At 41.3% G+C, this 26,472-nt stretch overlaps 1 protein-coding gene across 6 annotated transcripts in view; it reads right to left on the minus strand.

Annotated features, from left to right (window-relative positions):
• The window catches only part of LRCH2 (leucine rich repeats and calponin homology domain containing 2), a 40,439-nt gene extending 14,858 nt beyond the window's left edge, over positions 1–25,581 (minus strand). For 2 of the 6 annotated variants that reach the window (XM_064713224.1, XM_064713223.1), the window contains exons 1-14: positions 25,292–25,581; positions 11,680–11,824; positions 10,427–10,553; positions 9,505–9,610; positions 9,263–9,399; positions 8,903–9,036; positions 8,687–8,774; positions 8,284–8,395; positions 7,871–7,968; positions 7,700–7,767; positions 7,365–7,469; positions 5,784–5,861; positions 2,366–2,434; positions 968–1,016 (exon numbers count right to left, since the gene is read on the minus strand). In XM_064713224.1, the coding sequence (XP_064569294.1) occupies positions 968–1,016; positions 2,366–2,434; positions 5,784–5,861; positions 7,365–7,469; positions 7,700–7,767; positions 7,871–7,968; positions 8,284–8,395; positions 8,687–8,774; positions 8,903–9,036; positions 9,263–9,399; positions 9,505–9,610; positions 10,427–10,553; positions 11,680–11,824; positions 25,292–25,571 (1,596 nt within the window). In that variant the 5' untranslated portion in view covers positions 25,572–25,581. The remainder of the gene's footprint in view (positions 1–967; positions 1,017–2,365; positions 2,435–5,783; positions 5,862–7,364; positions 7,470–7,699; positions 7,768–7,870; positions 7,969–8,283; positions 8,396–8,686; positions 8,775–8,902; positions 9,037–9,262; positions 9,400–9,504; positions 9,611–10,426; positions 10,554–11,679; positions 11,825–25,291) is intronic. The other 4 variants (XM_064713228.1, XM_064713227.1, XM_064713225.1 and 1 more) reach the window with 3 other exon arrangements.
• Between the last annotated feature and the right edge of the window lie 891 nt (positions 25,582–26,472).

Raw genomic sequence — 26,472 nt, forward strand, 5'->3', positions numbered from 1 at the left:
GAAACCACTTCTATTTTAGAATTTGAAAAAAAATATTTCACAGAAGAAAAAGAACCTATGAAATAATACTTCAGAAAGTAACACTTTTCAGCATTGAGACCAATTTTGTAGGTAGGTAAGGAAACCACCAAAGGCTGCCAGAAATATCAGTTTCAAGTGTGGTTAGCCACCAGCACATCTAATTTCTCACTGTGTGTACTCATCACACAGAGAAAGGATGGCTACAACAAGACAGTTGCAGTAGTTGTTGGCTGTTTCTACATAAAAGATTCTACACCCCAACAAGCTGGAAGAGAGATCTCTCTTTCAAAGTATTGTATTATGTAATACATACTGAGGAGACAGCTAAAGTAGATTGGTTCTTAAATAATAATAAATATATATGACTGCCTACTATATGAAAATTGAAAGTAGACAATCTGAATGGACTGTTTCTGAAGGGTACCACAACATTTCTGTTTCTCTTACAACACTATGAGGGCATTTAAAGCAATTCTAGATAACTAACAGATTGAAATAATAAGGTACTCTCTACAGTTTAATTGGAATTTTGTCACATCATGCAAGCTTCTCATTGAGGTATGGGAAATGAAATACTTCATACTTCAACCCATCCAGAAGCTGCATCAAAAACCAAACTGAACATTATGGTGAGGCAATACCTTTATATGGAAGGACATACTAAACCCAAGAGAGTAAAATTTATGCCTCATTAGTTTCAAGACCTTAAAGCTGGTACCACATGCTTTTAAAACAAAAGGCCTCCATTACAAACAAGTCAAATTGAGGCCTAAGATCTCCAAAGAGTTCATATTTTCCACCACAATTAAGACACCTTCAAGACTATGTGTATAAACAACCATACAAATGCATAAAGTTTTCTGCCACAGAGACAAAATCAAGGAAACAACAACAACAATAAAATCACTCCAATATAAAGCCACCACATTTACATTTGAATATTTACCTGCCAGCTGTATGGGGACACTGAGGAATTCACTTCATTTGTTGAAACACTAAAATATAAGATGAAAAGTATTATGAAGCACACTACTTTTTTCTGTACTTTAAAACAAGTTACTTGAAAATAACAAAAAAGTGAACCCTTAAAAAGTGGCTTCTCCACAGCACTACAGTATTTTTTTGCCATCTGTATAAGATGTCACAATGTGGATTCAAAGTATGACCACTTAACTAAAATCTGAAATCATATTTCACTCTCCTTTAATAGAACTTGACAATGGGTCTTCCATACTACAATACTTTATTCAGATAAAACTTGTTTTGACTCTATTATATCTATTATATCTAGTTTGTTTTGTTTTTAAGTTTCAGAACTGCCTGTTTCATTAACAAAAGAGGAAAAGGAAAATGTAATTCTTCCTGGATTTCCCTCTAATAAAGAAGCCTAGCAGAGGCGCACACTTGAACAGGTGACAGCAGCTCCCAGAGAAGCTGTGGTAAGTGAGCAGGGCCTGGAAGGTTCCAGGTAACAGCTGCAGGAGGAGTCACACAAGCACAGCACATGAGGCAGGCAGCTCTGCAAACCACAGGTGCCACTGAGAGGGGAGACAGCAAAGGCTGTGTCACACTGAGGGAGCTGCACTGGCTCAAGGTGCTCCCCTGAGGTGCAGCTGAACTGCACAGAGCCATTCCCACCCCACTGCCACCCAGCACCACCAGCTCTTTTCTCCCCACATTTCCCAATTCCCTAAAAGCAAGGCTTTGGGTATTTCTGATTATTGATGATTTCTGGGCTTGTTGTTGTTTGGTTTGTTTTTTGGGTTTTTTTTGCTTTATTTTGTGTGTGGGTGTTGTGCCTTTTTTCTTGATTTAAATGCAAAGAAAAAGCCTAAGTACAGCTCCTGCAGACAGTGCATTCCTCAGTAACACACCCTCCACAAACAATAAAAGTGTTGTAGGCTGAGCTCCCAGCAATGCTTTTCCAACAGCTCTGAAGTGCACAAAAGGATTGCCAAGGAGGAAAACTGGAAAATGCAGATGCCCAAGCACAGTTCCTGTGCCAGCCTGTGTCACACAGGATAAGACACCTGCACAGCACCATCACCTGCAGGAGGAGCTACAACCTCCACACTGGAACTGGAGCTCTGAAACAAATTAATTGCTGCCATAATCAAACCTACAAATTTGTTCCTCTATGACATCTACTTTCCTAAATGCCCAGAAGAACAGATTTTTTTTTTATCTGAAAGAAAGAAGCTCAAGAATAGATTACTCTTGTAGCTTCAATTTCATCATGAGCTTTTTAAAAGCATTATGACAGAAGATGGCAGTAGTAACACAATGAACAAAAATGAAAGTAATAAAAGATTGAAAGCTGTAACATATTTAAGTATATCAATACCATTTTTCAGATTCCATTGGCTGCTTTGGCCTGTTCCTTGTGTTTACTGAAACTGAATGATTAAGAAGCCTAGGAAAAAACAAAGGTATTTGAAACAATTTTCTTAGAATATGTTACTTTCACTGCATCACATTTCCTTTAAATAAAAAAAGTTTTGAACATTAAGTGGCACTTTCCATAAAACTAGAATGTGTGTGTACACATACAAAATCCAGGCCCATTCCTGCTTCCATTTGAATTAAGAGTATATTTTCCAGCCCTTGAAGTATTTCAAGTTCTGTATTTTAAGGAAGCAAAACTTGGTGATAACTCAAACCAAAATGAAGTCTCCTCTTATTTTTCTCCCTAAATAGATACTATTCCAACTTATCTCACACCTGTGTAAAGTGATGCTGCTCTAAACACAAAAGACCCCACTGTTCCCTAAAATTAAAGACAGACAGTCAACCTAAAGCAGACCAGCAAGGACAGAGACAGACTGAGCACAAAAAAGTCAGTCAGGAGGGGCAGATGAGAAAGAAACATCACAAGTGCAAAGGAAATGAAGGTTAAAACGTGAGGTGGAAATTGAGAAACACAGGCTAAGAACTAAATAAAAATTTTAATGCAGAATTTAATGGAAATTCCATTTTTCTAAATGGTAAACAGCCAAAAAAGCCTGAACTTAGAGAGATTCAGAAAGGTGCTTTCATCTGGAGCAAACACATACCACATGTTTGTGCGTACACAGAAAAATGATATGAGCTATTATGGATGTTTTAAGTGTTAAAAATAAAATTATCAGTAACACTTAAAACTAAATGCGTTCAAGTAAGCATCACCTTGACTAAAGTGAAAAATTCTGAACTCTTGAAAGTAGCAATATTACACTTTGGCACTGAATTCATGGGCAGAAATATGATGGAAGCATATTTATACAGAATTGTATTGAGAACTAGAATGTATTAAGAATCAGAACACAAGGATTCCATGGAAGAAAGTAAAACAGCAGCCCCTTTTTATATTTCTTTACCATTACATAGTGCAGCACAGCCATTTACTTTAAATGACTGATGATTTTTCAAACTTCCCTGATTACTGTGATAACTTTGAGCTCAGTAATCTCATTTGCAGTATAAACCTCTCATTGTGTGACCCTCACTTTAATGGGATTATGAGAAGTTAAGCCTGTAAACCTGTAAATGTCTGTAAAAGTTAAAGCCTGTAAAAGTTAAGCCTGTAAATGCCTGCTGCACTCAGTCTGTAGCATCTGCCTCCTCTATTCTGTGTTCAGAAACTAAGTTTTGAGAGGGCATTCCAGGATTAATTTATACTACAGACTTAAAAAACTGTAACCAAAAAAACATTCAGAGCCTGGGTTATCAATCCAGAATATAAAGATGCTATTTTAAAGTCAATACTTTTTACAGAGAACCCCCATATCAACTAGCTTTGTCTTCAACTGACAGCAATGAGAAATTCAGTGGGACTTTGTAGCAAGCAACAATTACAAGTAAAGAAAAAAATTAGACTCAGTTTGATGCAACACCTGCACTAAAACTGACATTGTGGTGTAAATGCAATGATTATATATAACACAGGCTATTCCTTTTCTATACTTATTATATGAAACACAAGGAAAAGCTATTGAAGCTAATTCTAACATATACATACACTTTTCAGCTGCTTTTCACCACTTCTGTGCAACATGTATATAATTAATGATTGAGTTCATAATGAACTGTAATTATTTAAACAAAATATATTCTTATACTTTCTAAAACAAAGCCAGTAATTTTTGAAAGCTCCTGTTTAAAAACTGAGGAATTTAGATGGAGAAGTAACAGCAAGTTCAGTATCTGACATGTTGCAAGCTCAGTTACAGAAATCTCAATTTCCTACAGAATAATGAACTTGAAAGCTTTTAACAAAAGAAAATAGTGAAGAAAATTAATCTGAATCTAGCAAATTGCAGACAATTGGCAAAATAATTTGTTCAGCTGAAAGGGGGTCAGGGGGAATCACTGCAGGCACATTAATTACTGTCTTCCAGGAAATACAATGCAAAGCAGAGTATGTAACATGAAAGTAGAAGTAGTTTGAGTTCAGAAGTTACACTCAAGTGTGGTGTTGATGGTCCAAATTTTTAGCAATTGTTGTCATTCATGCCATCACTCATTAAACCCAAATCTTTATTGTATAGGTCAATTATCAGGCCAAATACTGATGTCCTGACTGAGCTAGAACTGCAACTAATTTCCTACTTATGATTCATACAAATCTCACCAATTCTGTTGTTACAGAGGTAGCACACAAACTAATCCTCTGAAAGGGTTCTAAAACTCACACAATTTTCAAAATCTAAATTACTCAACACCACATATTTATATATTCTACTTTTATATTATGCAAGCACAGCATCTACTCCAAAGTGCTTGACCAGATGAGAGAAAGGCAATGGCAAGACCAACAAAGATATTGGAAAATATTTTATCAAATTTCAGGGTTTAAAGAGTGGAATCTCTTCTCAGCCACTTATACTGTCAGATTTTGTGCAAACATAACAATAATTAACAGATTCAAATGAAGTGAAAATGGAAGTGTTATTTTAAGGTTAGCTGTCTTCAAGTCTAGACAAGCACAAGTACTACCTTGAATCTCTAAAGTGTAAAAAGACACTAGAAATCCTGTGCAGTGAGACAAAAATGATTTACTTCCAACTTGTTCCAGAGCAGTCCACTGACTTCACATCTGGCTCTGCTTTGTGACTGAAGCTGTGTCTTCTGGATTTAGACAGTTTAGGAAATCACTGCTGCCAGGTAAGAACCCAGACTTAATTGTGATGCAAATTCAAACAGGCTCATTTGGAACCAACGAAAATAATTAATCTAAACTACCCTACTGTCTTTTGAAAAAGACAAGGAGTATCCAGACTAAGTTACAGAGCTTCAATTTATAAGGCAATCAAGTCTGAAATCACTTCATTCAACACCTACATGTTTGAGTATACTCTACACCATACTCCAATTTTATGTTACTGGTGGGGTTTGTATATTATGAATACTTCCACCATGGGTCAAATGCAAAACAAATTATCTCCGAATATCATAATTTTAAAACCAAAGTATCAAACAAACAACACAAAAACACCAACCAAACAAAACCCCAAAAAACTGAAAGCACCACATTGCATGAGGCACTCTATCTGAGGTTGTATACTTAAAGAAAAGCTTTTAGGTTTGGACTCAAAGTGCTCTTTGGAGAATTGCCTAATTAAATATTTTTCTTAATTAATATTTAATCCTAAAGAACAAAGAATGTATTACAAACTGTTTTTGATAACAAAACCTCTTAGGCTAACTCAGCCAATCTATAACTCTGTGTTTGTACAGGAAATGGCCAAGAGCATTTCTTTTGTCCACACTTGAACTCTTTATACCTTGATGCACGTCCTGCCGCCCTGGTCCTCTGGAAGAGCTTTTCACTGAATGAACTTCTATAGCTCAGTGGCCTTCGTCTGAATTCACATTTCATGCACACCAAAGCCACAGACGGAAGGAGGAAGCAGGAGAGGTTGATGGGAGAGCACAGGGAAGTTATTAGCATAGCAAGCAAAAGGAGAGGAGACTGCATAATATTACAAAAACATACACTGAACAAACAAACGTGATTAGTAAGGAGTTATTTTGTGATGCTTAATTTCCCTGAGGACTGATCACTGTTTCACAATTTCCCTGTTCACTGATTGACTGTATTTTCCACAAATAAGCATAGAAGTATCTTGACTAAATGCTAAATAATATTCTTATTGCCAGGTAAAAAACCCCACAGATTCAAAATCAGGGCTAAATTTTCTATTAGAGGAGATTTTGAGCTCATGTACCTGAAGATACATAAGCCAACTTGAAAATATAAATGCTAAACTAAGAAATAAAGCTTAAGAACTATTAAGATTGCACATCTGCATCATTCAAGACAAAGCAGAGCAATTAGCAAGACCACTGCATTAAGACACAACAACATATAATGAGTAAAATTCAAGCTGCAGTTACTTCAGAAGAGGAGTGGCTTGGCATTTCAAATGATTAGATAAGCAGGAAACACGTAATCACACAAGAGCCTCATGCAACATAAAAACCATCAAACACACTCATTCTCTCTTCCTTCATAGGAGAAAATGATGCATTCTTGGCCTTATCTGAAATACTTTAGGTACTGAGAATACACTGGCATTAAGATTTCATTCCTATTTTTCCCTCCGTGTGAACAACAACCAATTCTTGAATGCAGGGCTTGGAGTTGTAAGCAAAACCCATTTTATCCTTCACACATGCACAGTACTGTTACTGCATTTACCTAATATAAAATGCTGGTGAATTTTTAAGACCCTACAATTCATAGTATTGGGATCTCAGTTTCTCTGAGGGTTTCATGTGTATTTCACATGAGGAGTTTACTCTAGAAGTACCTTACAGCATTTGCCTGCTTGTTAAAGGAACAGAACAGAAACTGCTCCTACACCAGCCTGGCCATTTCTATGTGACTCCAGCTATTCCTTCCTGTTCTTCATTTTACACAGTGGCTAACTTGTTCTATTACATTCCTTTAATCTTCTGCTTGTTCCACAGCTCCTCTTCAGGAATTGTTCTGTTGAGATGCCCATAATGAAGCAGAGAAAGGCAGGCAGCTGAAATTATTTATTTTTATCCACAGATATTGTCACTTGACAGAATAATGTAAAAACAAATTTCCCCTTCAGTCTACAGGATATTGACTGATGGAAGTACAACCTAGATTAGCTTGTATCTGAATAAAAATAACCAGTCACAAACAGACTGTAGGGAGGTTGTGTAATTCAGACAAGAAACACAGGACAGGTATCTTGACAGAGTCTGTGACTTCACTCTTTAGCAGCTGGACAAAGCTCTTCTCAAAATAAGGTGTCAAAAGCTTTTGGGTATAAGAGAGGTTAAAGAATAAATTAATTGTAACAGAAGTTATTTTAATAATATTGTTCTACCTGTGTTTTTGTTCTTGCTGCAACAACTGAGCTGCTATTTTTCTCAGGTCAGTCACTTCTTTGAGTTCATCATCATCTTCAGCCAGCAGCTGTTCTTTCTGAAGTCTGAAAAATTAAACATCAGTGATTTGCTTGGCTTCAGGGAAGCAAGACACAGAAATGGCTCATTATGGCAGTAACTAAGCAGTGCTTCCTGTAAGCTTATGCTCTGTCCAGGAGGAACACTCTGTTCAGTATGAGAACTCCTTCCTCCATATGCAAGGAGCTTAAAAAACCCCACTCTCACCCCTGCCACTACTAGTAAAACCAACTCAAAAAAGATGAAGAAGATTTACCTTTTTTCATCTGCCCAGTCCTCATTTTGTTCTATTTTCTGGGGTTTCTCAGGATGTTTTCCCCGTTCCTTCAACAAAATGGAAAAAAAAGTCAGAATTGAATTAAGGCAGGAAAAAAAAAGAAAAAAATCCAGGCTATTGAACAGTTTTTCTTTTGTCAGTCTCTGGTACCTTGACATAGGAGAGCAGGGTGCCAATCTGTGCCTCTCCCTGCTCAGGAAGAGCTCCCTCCTCTGCGTTGGGATCAATGTAGTCAAACGCCTCTTGGTCTAGGGAGGATTTATGAAGAACAGGAAAGACATCAAAACAGTTCTCTTGATCAAATGTTATTCCTGAGAGAAGTAAGGACTTATGAAAAATGTCAGATAAAGATAAAACATAGAAATTGTGCCTTCCTCAGCTAGAAATAAATTTTTCTCCTTTCTCTCAAGCCTTTTCTGCTTGTGATTATTACATTGTTTTCTGAACTGATGAAAATACAGTATCAACACATGATCCTGTCATTCTGTGCCATTTTCTTACATTAGATTACCTAAGCAAAGTATCTCTGTTACCTAAAACAACAAATGCACAAGTGGTATTACCTTTCTGTGGATCCAGTTTACTTCCTATTACATGATTGTCATTCCTTAATGTCTGTTCCCTTGTTGATTCTGATACCTGGGAGTGAAGGCTGATTGTATCATCATCAGATGGCTGCAAAGACACTCACATTTAGTGCAGAACTGACATAGAAATGGTATTATTATATGATTTCCTACATTCCCATCATATCATATTAATTAGAATCAACTTTAACCAGAAAAGTTAAAGAAATATATAATTTGTGTCTGATATGGCAGTCTAAGGGTTTAAACTCAACTGTACACATACTGAAAGAATATTAACTGCAACTTACTGAGGTATTTCTCAAATTATATAAAACACAGAAGGAAAAAGTTCTAAAAAAATCAGAAATTACAAATTCAACAGTGAAAAAATACTCACTTCTGTAGTGGACAACCTTTTATCCCCATTATCACTTCCAATGCCAGAGTCTGGTCCATGGTTTTTATTGGGATAAAAGTCTTCCATGCTACATTAAGAAAAATAACACACAAAATATCCACACAAGAATGAAATAAACAGTAGTTTTACTTTCCATAAGAAAATAAACATCTTTTTCAATATATGTTCTCTATACTCAAAACCTCCACTACTCACCTGTCTGTGAGGGGCTGGGAGGGGATTCGTTTGCCTAATGATGGCAGATCCAAGGAATCTGGTTTTTTATCTATTCTGAGGCACGCCTGGATACTGAGGAATTTAAATATATGCACTTTGCCCTTTAAACATATCTGTGGGGAAACACAGGAACAAAAAAAAGATTTAATTACACAGCATGTCTGCTGAGAATGCATCCCAAAAAATATCTGCAGCACTGCATTTACAGCCACAACACCCCAAAAGGAGAAACACAAGAAATACAGCTAAAAAAAGAGAAAACTTGATTGGCATAACTTAGAACAGCTTCCTCTAAAATCCTAATAAAAATTTTCTGTACTTGTGTGCTTTAATACTAACCTGTGCTGGTGGAATCTGCATTGGATTGTTATCCAAAACTATAACTTGTAAGTGACGTAACTTTCTGTAACAAATGGGAATTTCTGTAATTTTATTACAAGAAAAATCCAGCTTTACCAAGGGAAGGTCTCCTAATTCTGCATTCAGGGAAAAAAAGCAAACAAAAAAAAAAAAGAATCAGTTATCTTCTTAACACTTTGCCTAATTTGCCCACATCAATGGAAAGAAGATGAGTAGCTCACCATCTGGCAACATATGGAGATTATTTCTTCTTATGTTCAATTCTCTAAGTGACTGCAATTTTCCTATTTGCTGGGGAAGAACTTGAAGTTCATTACAGCTAATATCCTAAGAAAGATATAATTAATAAATCAACTGAACATCTTAAATGAAATTACACAGAGGAATACTGTGATCAAAACTATTAGAAAGTATACTATTAAAAGAAAAGAAATCCAAGAAAAGAAACCCAACACTATCTTGGATTTTCCATGGAGATGTACCAAACAGATCTTGCCGGATTTTAAAATGTTGAGTAATTCCACAAATTCAATTCAAGAAGTTAAATCAATGAATGATGAAATACTGGGTTTGAAATGAATACTGCAGCCTAGGAATTAGGAGTTCCTGGTGCAGTTCCCAGATCTGTCAAAAACTTCTTGTGCTATTGCTGGCAACTGACTGGCATTCTGCTCCTCTTCTAAAAATTCTTTTTCCTTAATAAACCTTGAACCAACCCATGAAACTAAAAAGAGCAGGCAATAGCATAGCAGCCTCACCAGCTTTTTGGATACAAGCACTAGAGGGTGACAAAGCTGCATCAAGTGAACACAGACAACAGCTATTTCTGACACTAATTTAATATTAATTTATGTAAACCAGAGTGACTGAACAATCACAGAGTCTTTCCAGCCTTCTTATGCTCTAAATAGGTACATCACAGGTACTGGAATCAAACTCTCTGCTGTGTCCTTAATCACCATCAAGCATGCATTCTGGGTTTCACAACTTGAAAAATAAACCAAAAATATCAATAAAATACAGTAATTTCATTTAAATTTTGTAGTAAATATTAATAATTTATTATACTGAATATATAATGAATATATAATATATATAGTGCTTTTAAGTGTACTGACCACAAAGATTCCCAGTTGTACTTACCAACTCCATTAGATCTCTCAGCTTTCCAATTTCTTCTGGAATGGAGACCAGCTTGTTATTACTGACAACCAGAACTTTCAGTGGAAGATCAAACAGGTATTTTGGCAATGTTGACAAAAGATTTCGACTTGAAAGCAAGAAAAAGGGACAAGAAAGGCTCAATTATAAGTGAACAATACAGAGAAGTTATTTATGTAGATATGCATTAAGTCTCTTTTGATGCTGCATTTTGGGTAGATATGCCAGGCTTTTTTGGTTGAAGGCATGAGAAGCAAAAATATGCAAGCAAACTTTTTTTGAACTGACTATAAAAACATGGCAATGAAGCAGTCATTCATGTCACTTACATAGATTTCCTCTGGTTTTTTCAGGTTTTTAGGAGCTGCCTGCTTTTATGAAATGCACAATACACTTCTTCACCATCTGAAGCCCAGATTAGGATGTGGTTTTCTCCTGTGACAAAGGCCCTGAGCTAGTCAGGCAGGATTTTAGCCTGGTCTCCAATGCTACAGCCCACATGTTCCTGCACTGCAAATCAGCCCTTGGACAGGAGCACAGAAATGAGGACAAAGCACAGTTTGGCAAAGGATCATCAGGAGAGCTGACTCCTGAAAGAAGAGTTAGGACACACAGCATTTCTGTGTAAAGAAGTGTATTCAGCACCTCAAACACCATCAAAAGAGAAATGGCTTCTGCTGAAGAAAGTTAGCCCTATTTCCTCCAGAACATACTGTGGTTTTGTATCACATTAATCCTCTTTAAAGCTGTGACAGGGCACCTTAGTTATGAATTCATACTGTAAGAACTGGTATTTGCAGATTTTGAGACACAGTAGGTTCTGGGGATTTAAATAGCTCTTAACTGAGAAAACTGTTTTGGATTTGATGCAGCTAATATAGAAACAAGGAGTATTGTGGAAAACAGGGTCAGGAGAGTTTTCCAGATTCCCTCACCTTCCAGAGCTCATATCCATCTTCTGTGCTAGTGAGAAAATCCAACCATATGTTTTCCAAGTTTAAAAAGAGCAGTACAGCAGTGGATGTAAATAATGTGCAAAATGAGCAGGACTTTCTGGCCAGAGCAATTTAGCCTCTTGATAGCAGCAAATTTCTATAGCTGGGTTTCTGAACACTGTCTGTCTACACAGCATCACAAACAAAGAAAACTCTGCAAACACAAGGACCTGATGAAGCAAAATGCCAACTCTGAGGAGATATGTTAAATAAAGACCAAAACCAACCACCATTACTCACCTAATGTTAAGGTAGGTAAGCATTTGCAGGTTTTTAATAGATTCTGGAATGGATTTGATGCAGTTGTGATACAAATTTAAAGTTTCCAGTGGTGCAAACAGCCAGACATCAGGAGGAATTTCAGTAAATCTGTTCTTTGAAAGATCTAGAAGCAAACAGAAAAAAAAATTCCTTTTTTAGTCAAGACTTTCCCTTCAGTAAGAGGAGATAAAAGTACCCACTGTTATTCTTGTCATGCTCCTAAAAATTAAGGTGTTGCAAGAAGTGTAAAATAATTCAGTTTTACCAGATGCTACTGCATATAATTAATACACAAAAGAGCCTTAAAATACTGAAAGATTATTGCTCAATATGCAATTACAACAGAAAGTAGAAGAGTGACAGGAATTCAAAAATACATTTCCTACTACACAGTTACAATGACACTGAATATCAATTATGATTGTCCCTCCTCTATCAAGTCTTTGTTCTGTGCAGTTCTTGGGTTTCTTCCCCTCCAACTCTAGGCACAACAGTGAATCAAGGCAAAAATTCAAAGTTATTTCTCCTGTTTGACAGCTACATTAGAATCCAATGCCATTGTACAATGTATCTGCAATGCTAAAGCCAAGTTCCCAAAGCACCCTTACACAGTAACTGGCATTCTCCAGCTACACATTTGTAACTTAACTGAAAAGGGGATAAAGTTGCATAAACCAATGCCACAGGTGTTTATATGTAAAAGTCAAGATGCAATTTAACCTGGCTTAAAAGCAGAAAGGGGAGAGATCTTTGACCATGGAAACACAATTCTTGAGCCAGAGTTATTCTGACAATGCATGAGTGCATTATGCAAATCTGCATGCAAGAGTTATGACAAAACAAAGCATTACCAAAATGCACAGCACCTCTGACTGCATGAAACCTTGAAAAGAACCAGAAAATACAAATGAAATGTGACCTAAGAATCTTGGAAATTATCAGCTAAGCTACCAAAACCTGTGCCATCAAAAGTCCACCAAACTACCTTGGAAGGAAGAGATATTTACTTGAGAACAACTGCCTAGTCTGAAAGGAACTCTGGCTGCCAACCCAGGACATTTCAAAAGGATGTGGTTTCTCAGAAATGCTGAACAAACTCTTTAAACAGAGAAGCAATACAGATCCCTTGCTATTTCAGGCTTTAGTTCTCAGTTTTTAACACTCACATGGAATAACTGTTTCTGCTTAGCTCCCATCACATTATCGCTGGAAGGAACAGTTCTGCAAAAAGTCTGAAAAGGGTTGGAAAATTGGCTCCGAGTCATTGTCAGGTTCAAAGAGAGCTCAGCAACCTGAAGTTTAACTGGCAAACAGCTGTGAGCAGCATTTCTCAGGGCCAGCACTGGAATTAATATTGCTCAGCTTCTTCCTCACCAGCCTGGCAAACAGAGGCTGAGGACAGAATGCAGGACACCAGGGTGTGCAGGGAATGGCCTCCACACTGTGCTGCAGGTGGCCAGCAAACAAAATGGACTGGTACCATGAAACACCATCTTCCTGGGGAGTGAATTTTGGCAGTAGCTTTAACTTTAGCTCTTGAAGTCTAAAATTTGTGAAATTTTGCGTGCTATCTGGCTGTCATTCCATTATTTCTTAAAAACATTTTCAAGCTTAAGTATCACAAAGTCTTTCTAAAAATCTGAGTATCTACTGCTGATGCAGAATTCTGCCAACTCTACCTGCAAGAGGCACAAAAATACCTTTCTAGGTTGAAGGAGTGGAATTTCTAATAAACTTTGAGAAAAATGGAATAAAGTTAACTAAAACTGAACATCTCAACAAAAAACAACTGAACATCTCAACAAAACCTAAAAAGCTTATTTAAAAAATTAGCATGCTTGAGAAAGTTTTCACAACTAGTGAAGTTCATTTTCTCCTTTCCACTACATTAGTTTTCAATGTTACAGAAAAATGACAGCTTCCACACAAAGGTTTTCTGCAAAACCCTTTTTAAACAAATGCTCTCCTGTTCTAATATTCAGCTGAGTGCAACACCTGCATGCACAGAGATGCCCACAGTTTTATTGCTGGTCCAAATCTACAACCTCCAGCACATGCCAAAGTCTTTAATATTGTGAAAAAAACCCCAAAAACCAGCTTTAAGCCCCTTCCTGATCTGGCTTTATCAGCAGCTGGAAAGGCGACTGAAGGCTGGTACAAAGATCAGCCCACAAAACAAAAGGCAGAATCCCACCCTACTGCCACTGTCCCAGGGGCAGCACTGCAGACCTGAACTAGAGGCTCAAGGGCACCACAAAAATTTTGCTGCTGTATTTGCTTCCAGCCACACCTCAACCACACATCTTGCAAAGTCCCAGGTTAAAACAGCCTTGCTCTTTCTTGTAGAAATGAAATCTAGAGGCAAGGGCAGACAAGGAGCAGAGGATGCACTGTTATGAACAAAAATTCAGTTAATATTTTTTTGTGAGAAAGAGTTACAGGGACGCAGCCAGGTCTCTGTCTCTGCCAAAGTTCTTAGTGTTTTGTCATGGTAATCACGGGGCGTTAGAGTTTATCTCCTCTTTTGTATTAGTAAAAGGCCTGGCTGGGTGCGGTAGATTGCCCCCCCCAGGCAGTGCTCTCTTCCAGCATAGGGAAGACATCTGAGAGGGTGGGGGGGGGGGGTATGCAAAGTGACTCCAAAGTCCAGAATGCTTTGTGGGACCCCGACTCGAAATGCAACGAGAAAACCCCAAAAACAACGAGCCAAATAAGAATTGAGAGACTAAAATGATGTCTGGACATGAGGAACCGATGGCTGAGCCTGCAGAGATGCGGAGCCCCTCTCGCCCTGACCAAGGGAGTCGTCCCCAGCGCCGAGACTGAGGGGGACCGCACCGACAAATCGACATCTGACGGGGACATCACGCCCTAAAGGCTCCCACGAGGACCGGATCCCCTGGCTCTGCCCCTGGTGGACAAAGCTGTGCATATTCTCCTCCTCTGAGTCGCCCTGGGAGACATGACGGGGACTGCAGCCCTGCCGGGACGCCCAATCCTGAGCTGATCACTTTTAATAAAGGCATTATAAAGGAGAAGAAGTCTCCTGGCCCTGTTTATTTCATGCACCAAGTCCCTGCTCTGGATGAGTGGAGCAGGGGGGTAACACCCACAGGGAACACACAGCAGCTGTGGTTCCAGCCTGGCTGACACAAACCAGAGCAGCACAGTGTGGCTGCAGCCCCTCAGTGAGCCCTGGTACAGAGCCCACACAGCTGCACAGCAAAATACAGACCCAGGGCACTGCATTAATGTATCACTGCAGAAACCACTGCTCTGAAACAATGCCTTTGAGGACACTGTGGGGCAAGGATTGCACTTTCTTATTATGAAACCCAGAAATCCTATTAGAATAGGAAATGACACCCACTATCTCTCAGCAATAAAATAAAAAAGGTAAGTAAAGAGATGGGAGATAGCATGACTTCTATTCCAAGGAATTTTTCATTGCATCACCACAAAACAGCATTAGAAGAGCTCCAGGGGTTGGTCCAGATTTTATGAAGATAGAGATTTGAGTATCTATAGTTTTCCACAATATTCTAATATTGAATGCACTTGCAGCTTTTTAAAATCAAGTAAAGCTATTTTTATCCAAACTAAAGGATGATTTCTACTCCAAAAACGTTTTCATAACAAGCAAAAAGTTTATGACACAGTATTGCCTGTTATGGTAAATAAAATGTAGATGTGAAACATGTGCAATTTAGGTACTTTTTGAAGACTAATAATAAAACAGATGACCAAATCCAGTCTGAAAAAAGGAAGGAACTTTAGGAACAAAATAAACAAGCCAGCTTCCATCTCACCTGAAAGCAGGCTGCTAGCATGAGAATGGCTTTGTAAGGGTTCATAGAGGAGGAGCAAGGGAAGCTGCTAAATGCAGAACCACAGATGATTTAGGTTGACAACTCCTCTAGAGGTGAGATGATAGGAATCCTTTGCTTAACCAGTTTAGACTGGAGAACTCTCAGTGGGAGTGCTGTGTGAGGACTAACCAGCAGACACTACCCATGCTGCTCATGAATCACAGGGTATTTCAATACCTTATCTCTGCAGGAACAATGAAAGTGAGAAGTGCACCATTACTAAGGCTACATTTGAAAGAGGAACAAGAAAACATGAAGTTGGTTGCCCTTTAGGTTTCTTTTGACAGAAAAAGTAAAGTCTTTGGTTACTATGAGATGGTGATTAAAAAACAATATATAGAAAGATCAAAAGGAAAGAATTCTAAGAAATCAGTCTGGAAGGGAAGCTATAAGAAGTGAGAGGTTACCTTCTATCAATTTAAGCCATGATCAAGAGGGAAAACAAAAAGCACAAGCTGTCAGGTTACAGCAGTGTGCAGCCAGGTATTTAAGTAGTATTACCATCACATTTGCCTTGGTTTTGCACTTTTCCCTAAGGATGCAGTACTGCTTCCCATCAGGAACACGCTGGTTTTTTATTTAAACCAGAACAGCTCCTTTTATATTCACGTATTACATACACTACATGTTGAATTTTAAATACAAGGCTCAGCTAGGAAATTTACACTGAACCTCATCTTGATATTTTATAACATTTTTCATAAAAATACCTTGCTGATCCAGGATATTGGTGTTAGGCTATGGCTCCAAAACTGTGTTAAGAAACAAGATGATAAAACCCCCATATTCCTCACCCCACAAAACCCAGAACTGCTCTCCTAATTCATCACAGATAGACTTTCCTAGCCAGCTTTTCTAGCAATGCTTTAGCTGAAGCCAACCAAAATCTAAGAACAGTTGTAACTGTAAAATTAATCCTACAGAAGACAAGAGATGCTTAAAAACAAGTGTTCAGACCTGATCCCAAAGCTACTCTTCTAGTCAATCTAAACCTGAATCTGAGATTGCCACACAGAATATGTGTGAAACTCATTTGTCTGTCAGATGCAAGATATTCTGGAGAAGGAAAAAGTAACCTCAAACACTGCAGAGACAGCTGCATGTGGTCTGTGCAGGAAGCACAAGTGTCAATGTCTACAAAGCACGGGCTGCAGAAAGCTTTGTTACACAAACAATGAAATGGTTTGTTCATGCTCAGTGCCATCTCTGTGGTCAGGCACAGCACACAGATCTCTTCCTGCCTTGGTAATTGCTCAGCAAACTGGAGAAGGAGCCTCAGGAGAAAGGAACTCTTCAGCTTCCCAAGCTCACCTCAAATGGGATGTCCCTCCAGCACTTCCCTCTAACTCCACACATCTACTTGTAATTTCACAGTTCCAATCTTAATGCATGATTAATGATAGAAATGTTTTAAAATTTCCCTTCAAAGAAAAAACAAACCTGGATAATTCAATAATATAAAACAGAATTCTTCAGACTTAGTTATGCTGCAAAATGAAGTACTGAACAATTAAAATATATCCAGATGTAGAATGATTTCCCATCCCATACTGATATAAACAGCAACCATTTCAGTTGCAAAGGAGACCAAAAATGTTGAACTTACTGGCAAAGAATGTTCAAGAATTACAGCACCATAAATCTATGTAACTGTGAGTTTCATACAAATCAACATTTGCTCTCCAACATCAAGAGCAATGGTGAAGGACAACACAGAACCATCTGAGCACCCATCAGCTCTTATGCACAGTAAGGAAGCTGAGAATGCCAAAACCTTGGAGCTCTCAGGAAACTAAAGTGACCACAAATTGTCAAGGAAAGCTATGTACATTTGAAGTCTGTTCTTAAAAGCTTATGTAGCAATATTTAACTTGATTTTTATCTGGCGTGTACACTCAAGTCAAAAGCAGTCTGTCTTCTGTTTAAAAGAAAAAAAAAACACTCCCAAGACTAGAGATGGCTACAAGCAGCTTTTACTTTTTTTCAACTGAGCATTTGACAGCATGGAATAGCTTGTGGTTTTGTGAAAAGGTATTACAAATAGGTATCAAAATGGTATTTGGAGTCTAAATCCAACAAATGAAGATCCAGGAAATACCTGCTTTATGGTTATCCCTGCCCCAAGTTTAGTTACAGAGTTGATCTGTGCAATTAAAATTACAAAGAAACTGCACACAACCACATAATTGGGTTTTCTTATCAAGTACAGAGGAAGGGTTGTACAGGCAACAAGAAATTCCATTTAACAGACCTGAGTTCTTGGCTTTTCAAGCTAATCAGCAGTTCTGAACAAAAAACAAAATGCTTTTTTAAAACACACTTTTACTGCTTTTGAGACTTCAATAAAAAACAAAACAGCCTGTCAGACTGAACAGTTGTTCCACATGACAGAATTGTTTCTGTAACTGGCCAGACCCATCAATGGTTGTGTCTCACACTTCTGCTCCCAGGGAGAAAGAACTGAGACCCAGCAGACTGGCTGTGAAATCAAAGCAGCCTTAGGAACCCACCATTCCAGCCCACCCTCACCAAACCCACTCTCCCAGTCTACACTGGGTGCACCCACACTGAACATGTCTGAATTGGCAGTTTGGTTCAAGCAATTCTTGTTTTTCATGTAAGCTGCCTCTGCTCACATGTTGGTTCAGGTATGTGAGGTTTTTCCTGAAATCTCTACCAGGAGAAAACTAAACCAGAAGCTCTGATCTAAAGGCTGGAACAAGGAGGGGGTCATGCTGGTGCTGACCTGCTGCACAGCTCTGCCAGTGTTGTCCACACAAATCAGATTTGTTACTTGAGGTGCAACAAGCACACTTGAGACAGGCACTGATTATTTATTTCAGAGTTGTGCAAGCCTGGGTGCTCAGGGGTACTTCACAAGTCAATCACACAAACTATCAAAACTTCTTACTATTTATACATTTTAGCAAAGAAAGGAATTAGTGTTCACTGGCTACAAGTTAACAGTTCTCTTTACAATCAATATTCCATCTTCCATGGGCTAAGGACCCCTCTTGTTTCTCACACTAATTACTCCATGTGCCCAGTCTCTTCCTTTGGCTCAGGGGGCTTCTTGGCTTGGGGGTCCATCAGTCACTCTGTGATCTCCCCCTGCCACAACTGATCCACTCAGAACTGATCCAGCAGAGATGCTGAGTTGGCTTTAAAGGCTTCATCCCTATCTTGGGGGTTCTGCCAACTGTCCTTGTGGTCTGTAAGCCCTGCACTCCCTGTGCCCACTATCAGGGTCACATCCTTCTTCCCAAGCCTTGTCAGCTGCCCCCACATCTGAGATCACTGACGCCTGTCAAGCCCCAAATCTTAACAAGGCAATTCATAAACCACTAATTTGTTTTTTTAACACCTGGATATCACTTAGTTCTTACCTGTTAGTTGCTATTTACCTCCTTGCTGAGCAGGCTTGAAAGTACACAAAGATCAAGGAACACCCCTTCTCAAAAAAATTTTACATATTCCACATTTTACAACATGAGGATGAACTCAACAGATGAATTCTTCAGCACATTGCAACATTAGAAAGGTCTGGACATTTCCAAAAGAAGATAACACAGTGCTCCAACTCTGGAGTGTGTTCAGCTATTTTAGCACAGCATGATTTAAATGGAAAATAAAGAACACATAACCAGGATCACTCCTCAGTCTGGCATGTGAAGGTGTAAATTCACATACCATGCCAAAAGGACATAATCCATTACTTCACATCAAGGATTATCTTCCTCTCCATTACTGAAGGCGTCTTTGCTCCAGAAACCTTTCAGAGTTTGAACTGGAAAGCAGAAAATCCCACTGGAAGCTTTTTTGTTTTGGCACTTCAGTATTTAGTCTAGAGTATAGCTGCTAAAACTCTTTGCTAACCGAAAAAGTCTTTTCTTGACAAGTCAGCAAGACTTCTTAAGCTGCCATATTACAGCACAGGGCATCTTCCTCCCACTTAAACTCACCATCATTGATTGGTTTAATGCTGACAATTTCTTTTCTGGCTCTGAAATTTTTTAATTCCAAATTTCTGTCTCACAGACAAGTAATTTAAGGGAAAGTAATCCTCATCTGGCAATGAAGCAAAGTCTGAGTTTATTAAGGAATATCTCAAATATACACAAAATTCCCAAGACTTACACCAGCCTCTGTATGCTCAGTAACACACATCCAAGCCTTTGTCCTGACAAGCTTACAATCTAAATAACATGAGACAAGCTACAACCAACCTGCAATAATCAGTGTTTACTACATGACTTATCTTTTGTGCAGATAAAATGCCTTGTTGCTGGGTAAACTGAGCAGAAACATTTTTGAAGTAAGCTAAACTGCTGGAAGACAAAGAACATTGGAGAACAAGGCAACTGCACTAAGAGGAGAGCAGAAAAAAACCTGAAGAAATGGGGTAAGCCAGCAGTCCATGAGCACTGGGTGAACAGGGTCTAGCCACCATCCCACCATGTTCTCCTGAGACCTGGAGGCCCCTGCTGTAGGAACTTCAGCATCTGCTCTGACTGCCTGGTGCCTCCCACTGGCTCTGTCCTGCTCATGCCAGACCCCATGGCAATGTCTAAGAACGGCCACAGCCTCTCCTATTCGCTCAAAAATCATCCTAGAGTACCTCTCATTAGTGCATGTAACAACCTGGAGCAAACACTCTCAGAAACCTTTTAGGTCTAGGTCAGTCTTCAACAGAAAGAGTTCTGGTCACTGCATCCTGCTTCCCCCTATGGGAAGGGTGCTGAGGTGACAAATGGCAGGAGGGCTTGCTTTAACACCCAGATGGTCGGGGATTTGCTCCTGTGCAGTCACACCTGCTGCTCAGCTGCCACTGAGCTCCTTCAGCCTTTAACTACACAAACCCTTCTTCAGAAGTCATTCACTGACACTTGGAAACACATTTGTGAGAATCATGTCTGCCAAGCACTGAACTATTTTAGTTCTATACCAGGGTAAAGACTTAAATTTTTATTTTCACCTGAAGTGTGCAACCTCCTCAAGACCTGTGAGCACGTTATCCTAGCAAGTGTGAAACAATCCCAGGCTGGAAGAACGATGAACATCAGACTGTCGGACAGCCACAGAAAAGCACAGAACTCAGAAGTCCCTTCCCACAGCCATTCCACTAATTTATCACACACAAAAAAAGTATCAAATCACTTCACATTTTCTGTGGAACTCCAGCCCTCAGGCCTGATTTAGTTACCTTTTAGCTAAGGACAGATTTCAGCAGTAAATGCCAGCCCTGCTGGGAATATGAGTATGTACTTTTGAATCAGCTCCAACCAAGTAGCACAACTTAAATGGGAAAACACTTCACCAAAAAGAGTACCTCAAAAAGCAAAAGCTACTACATTATTCTTTATCACAGAAAGTTCTGCAATACAATTCACAATCTAAATTATTTGCCACCTCTGTAGATAATCAGTAACAAATAAAAACATGTATCCAAAGAAGTTCCTTAGTTGATCAAACACAGAAATATTACAGACCTTAGATGTTGGATATTACAAAACACAAAAACAGTCAATGCAATGGCAAATTTAATTTTGATGGATGGATATGGTAAAAACTCAAAAAATTACACATTGCATGTTTTTTGTAGGTCAGTATTTCAGATAAGGCTATAACACTAAATTTATTTTTTAACATTAAGATATAAGTGGTGTTCTTCATAATACAATCCTTTTAGGGAGGCAAATAGTAATAATCAGCTCCTTTAACTGCAAGTCACTGAACTGAACTTGCCCATCACACCAAGTATCTCTAACCAGGACCTTTAACAGTGGCCCTCAGCAAGAAATCCTCAAGCACACAGAGCTCATTTCTGCCATGCCCAAACACAGCACAGGCTGTGCGAACACTGCAGAAAACTTCCAGAATTGTTTATAAACTGCGTCACTTCCACATTTTGCATCAGATGCATTTCAGAGCATAAACAGTGACTCCTCTCCCCCAAAACCATAGAATCAGAGTTCTTCTTTTTGTTCAAATCTGAAGGAAATGCTGCTGAAGAACCACATTTTGCAATGTTATTGATTTCCAGAACGCAATCAAGATTTAGGATATGCATCCTATATGAATGTTTATTTTTTTAGCTGAATATTGGATTTGTTGTTGCTGTTCAGTCACCACTGTCCTCAATTTAATCAACATCGGCTCCATCAACAGAAATAATTTTATTCAGAAAGGAAAATATAATTGGTTTAGAAGTGCATAATGTAGAGGCAGAATTGCATTGTAAATTAACATTCTTATGCATTTCACACTCAATATTAAGCCCTGGGGGTTTCATCTGTGATCACATGAATGACAATGTACCTCAGAAGGGCCAGAAATGGGATGTAAAAAAGTCAAAGACATGGAAATAAAGGTGACAGTGCTTTCTGGAACAATGCCATGCCAAGCCTGGCACTGGCCATGACAGCAGGGCTCACTCCCCAGTCAAACTGAAATACACTGGTGTTACTCCTCCATGCTGGGAGGACAAAACAGAAGTGAGAAAGGAGAAATTTCAACATTTGTCTATTTACGTTCACCTACTTCTAATTGCCTGGGAGTTTCCTCAGAATTAAGAGGTGGGAATTGAAGCTGTTGTGACAAAGCCATCAACAAATAAGCCTGATGGCACCACTGCATTTTCTGGAGCTGTTGATTGCACACTTTTCCTATTCACTACATTCATTTCTTAAAGGTGCTCACTAAAAAGGGGGAAAATCGTTAAAAGCACAGGTTGACTTAGGTTCCTGTGCCATACTGTCAGACTGAACTATCTTTAAAAAAACAAACCAGCAAACAGAACTCTCCAGCTAAGCAGACTGTGATTACACTGATGTGATAGACTCAATCACTTAACTGCCAGAGGGCCTAATGCTGTTCATGCAGACAGAAGCAAAGATACACATAAAATTACTGGAATATTCAAGATATCTCCTGATATCTTAAGAACTATGATTTTCTTTTCTTTTCAGAAGTTCATTAAAAGCAACACAAGATCTGTTTGGGCAGCCAGAAGACAAATTCAGATATATAACAAAATAAGGATTTCCTGGCCAAAGCGTGGCAAGGACAATTCACAGTTAAAAACAAACAAACAAACAAAAAGAGCTAAACAGCCAGATATGGTCACTATGTTTTAGACACATCATTTAAAGTACAAAAACTATGCCTCAGTATTTGCAAATTAAGTATTGGCAAGCCATTATGTAAGTTAGATGCAAAATAAAATCCCAAGCTATTTTTGATAAATCAACAGAAGTTGTGCTTCAACATAGCTCTTGCTGACTTTACTGATATAAAGATAGAATATTCTGGGTTTACAGCAACACTGCAGATCTGCTGCCTAAGAGCTGGTGATATGGAAAAGAAATTGTTTACATCCACACGGGCTAGAAACTGGGGTTTTTTAAAATATTTGTTTCAAGTACCACAGAATTGAATTTCAGAGTCACTGACAGAAAACAGAAAGTGAAACCCTGGGAAGATTTGTGACCCAAGCCCCCAGCTCCTCAGTCCAGAACCTTGTTGGTGGGGATATTTGCATGTGAAACGGAGAGCTGCTACAGAAATACCAGTAACTGCAGGACTGCTGCCTCTGAGGCAGCTGCTGATTCCCCACGGAGCTCCCGGCCACACTGACACTGCCAAGGATGTCTGTGATTCACCAGCACAACACCATTTACACACTTGACAAAAATTCCTACAGATCAAGTCAAAATACAGACTACAGGTCTTTTTTTACAAGCATCTTTTGAGAGCCATCTAAAATTTGTATTTCACCAGGATTCATTCATAAACCAGGACTACACTAAATCAGGATTCTCCCAAGATGGGACTTACATAGATGCAGTTTAACTATTTCAGTACAGGATTTTAGAGCAGCAAGCAATAAAGCTATTTCTGCCAGAGACAGCCCTTAAAACATTTTCACACCACCATTCACAATAACAATTAAATCCTGATGGGAATGACTGAGCTCTACTACATCCTAGAATACAGACACAAGATCACTGTAGACAGGCTCTGACTCAAACGCTGAGATTCAAAATAAATGGACAAAAAAACCCTACCAAAATGCACACAGCAATAATTAGAAGCCAACAAAAGTACAGACCTTGATGCTCCAGCTTCAGGATACAGAAAATCTTTTTAATAACAGATTACCCACACACCTAATGCTTTGGTTATTGAGTATCTACACAAAGCAGTGACTAACAATATTGCTAAATACATTTTTATGCTGCTACAAGGAAAACTCCAGCTTCCATTATTTCATAGAACCTCTTTTTATTTCCAGCTGCCACCATGGACAGTTTCCTATTCCAAACAATATGCCAGTTATTCATAACCCACGGGGAAAGAAAAGCCCCAAAACAAACCCTCCCACAGCATCAATTCACTCAAACAACATTTTGAAAAGCCACTACTATTTGTGAACAAAAGATCCTGGGCCTCACAGTTATATTTTCGTCTAGCACATTGTTTACAATTATCTATTTTCAGCAACTACCCCAGCAGCAAAAAAACCCACAAGCAAATGGAGATAAGCCACAATACGAGAGAACCTCCGTGGAAAAGGTAGCTTTGTTTTCCAGGACCGTATAGGAAAATGCCTCCATATTTACTGCACCTGAAAGCCTGGGTGAATGCAGGCCCACACTCACGATATCAACACAACGAACACACCAAGCTCTCCACACTCACTGCTGCATGCTCACACATCCCTCGCACCCGCACTTGCAACCACCGTGCTGCTGAGCAGGGAGGGCGATAACCCAGGTTTTACACAGCTTTTACTGTAAGGAATCAGACACCCCTGAAGGTACAACTCAACCACAACACGGAGCTCTCATTCACCGAGCGCGAACTCCAGCGCTCCTCTCGCCCTGCACACCCTGCTCCGGACACAGCAGCTGCAATTCCCCACCTTAAGGCACGTATGGACCGACACAGGGACAAATGTCCGGTTCCCTGAGACCGCCCCTCTTCCCTGCAGGCACACAGACTGCAGCACCTTCCCCTCCGCCCCGCACAGCCCCGGGGCCCGGGCACAGCGACAACGCCGGCTCCGCTCCCAGCACCCAGGGGACAGCGACTTCCACCCCCGAGCACCGAGAGCTCGGACAGGCAGGCCGGGCTGTGCCGGGAGCCCCTTTGCCCCCGCACATACAACACACACACAGAGCGCTGTGCCCTTCCACACTCACACACGCCCCTGTGCTTTCGCACACGCTCACACAGAACCGCTCTACCCCCGCCTCCCCAGGCACCGCCGGGTGCCCCGCTCCGCTCGCACACCGCAGGCTCGGCGTGCCCCGCTCACAGCTACACCTGCACGGAGGCTCGCCCCACACTCACACAGCAGAACCGACCCAATGCGCCCAGAGGGGCCCGGACACTGCAGCCCCACATCCTCTACACCCCGGCACGGTGCCTGCACGGAGAGCCCCCCCAAACACGGAGCCTCCCCGCTGTCCCCCAGTGCCCTTAGCCAGCGGGATCCCCGCTCCTCACCCACAGCGGCCGCTCCCGTGTCAGCCCTCGCCTGCGCCCCCAGCCCTGCCCCGCCACCGCGGGGATCCCCCCGCTGCATCCCCGCTCCCGGGCCCCGCACCCGCCACCGCCCGGCCCCGGCGGCCGCCACAGCGGCTCCAAGCCCCCCGCCCTCCGCGCCGGCCCCGCTGGGCGCCCGCAGCCCCGGCCCGGCGCTGCCGGGGCCCCCTCACCTGCTTGCGTGGTGTCGCTCAGGTCGCAGCCGCTGCCGGGGAAGTCGCGCAGCTTCCTCCCGCTCAGGCACAGGATGCCCGAGCTGCCCGCCTCCTCCAGGGCCCGCTCCAGGCTGCGCACCGTGTGCGACTGCGGCAGAGCTGCCGCGCCCCAGTGCGGCCCCGACGAGAAGGAGAGAGTCAGGTGCGCGGGGATGCCGAGCCCCGCCGCTCCGCTCCCGGCCGCGCTGCCGCTCCCGCTGCCGTTGTTGCCGCCGCCGCCCCCCTGCCCGGCCGCCATCTTGACCGGCCCCTCCACAACAACGGCCGCGGCCGCTGCGCAGGCGCTGCGGGGCCCGCAGGGGGCGCCGCGGGACGGGGCGGGGCCTCGCGGCGCTCCTCGGCAGCGCCAACCAATCCGCGGCGGCGGCGGCGGCGAGGGGCGGGGCTTCGTGAGGGGACGGGCGGCTGTGTGCCCGAGGGCTGGTGTGCCGCTAGGGGGCGTTGCCGGGGCTGAGGGAGCGGGACGGGGATCGGAGCGGTACCGATCTCTTGGTAACGGAGGCATCCCGGCAGCGGCGGGAGCCCAGGAGGAGGATCATCGGCTCGGCAGCTCTGGCGCCGCTGGGAGGGCGGCCCTGCCCGCTCCCCTCATGCCCCGCTCGGCTCTGCCCGCTGCCCTCAGGCCCCGCTCGCCGGTGCCGTCGCTGCTGCCCCGGCCCCGCACAGAATCGGCCGCTCCTCAGGCCCGCAGCTCTCCTGTGCCGGGAGCATCGGAGCCTCTGTGGCCTCTGCCTCGCAAAGCCGGGCACCCGCAGAGCCGGCAAGGACTGCGGATCCCCGCGTGTGGCAGCGACAAAAATCACCACGAATTGTCTGTGGCAGAACAAAGGCAAATGGAGCGAGCGGTTCACCCTGAAATGGGTGAAGGAACGCTCACAAAAGCCCCACTCCCACGAATGCGCCGAGCTCAGAATGTGAAAGGGCAGTGGGGACACATAAATCAGAAGCCCCTTGAAGGGTCCAGGGCCCAGTTACCTGAATAAAATGAAACAGACCTGGTGGCATTCTGGGTGGATGGATAATTACCTCTCCTACCAGGTAATCAGTCCTTGCTAGGTGCTGTATATTTCTCTTCCAAAAAATGGCTCTGGAGCTATGATTAGGAAATGCTAAAGAAAGCCTCACTGCCCCACATTTTA

This window comes from Zonotrichia leucophrys, chromosome 4A (assembly GCF_028769735.1).
Source record: "Zonotrichia leucophrys gambelii isolate GWCS_2022_RI chromosome 4A, RI_Zleu_2.0, whole genome shotgun sequence".
NCBI classification, from domain to species: Eukaryota; Metazoa; Chordata; class Aves; order Passeriformes; family Passerellidae; genus Zonotrichia; species Zonotrichia leucophrys.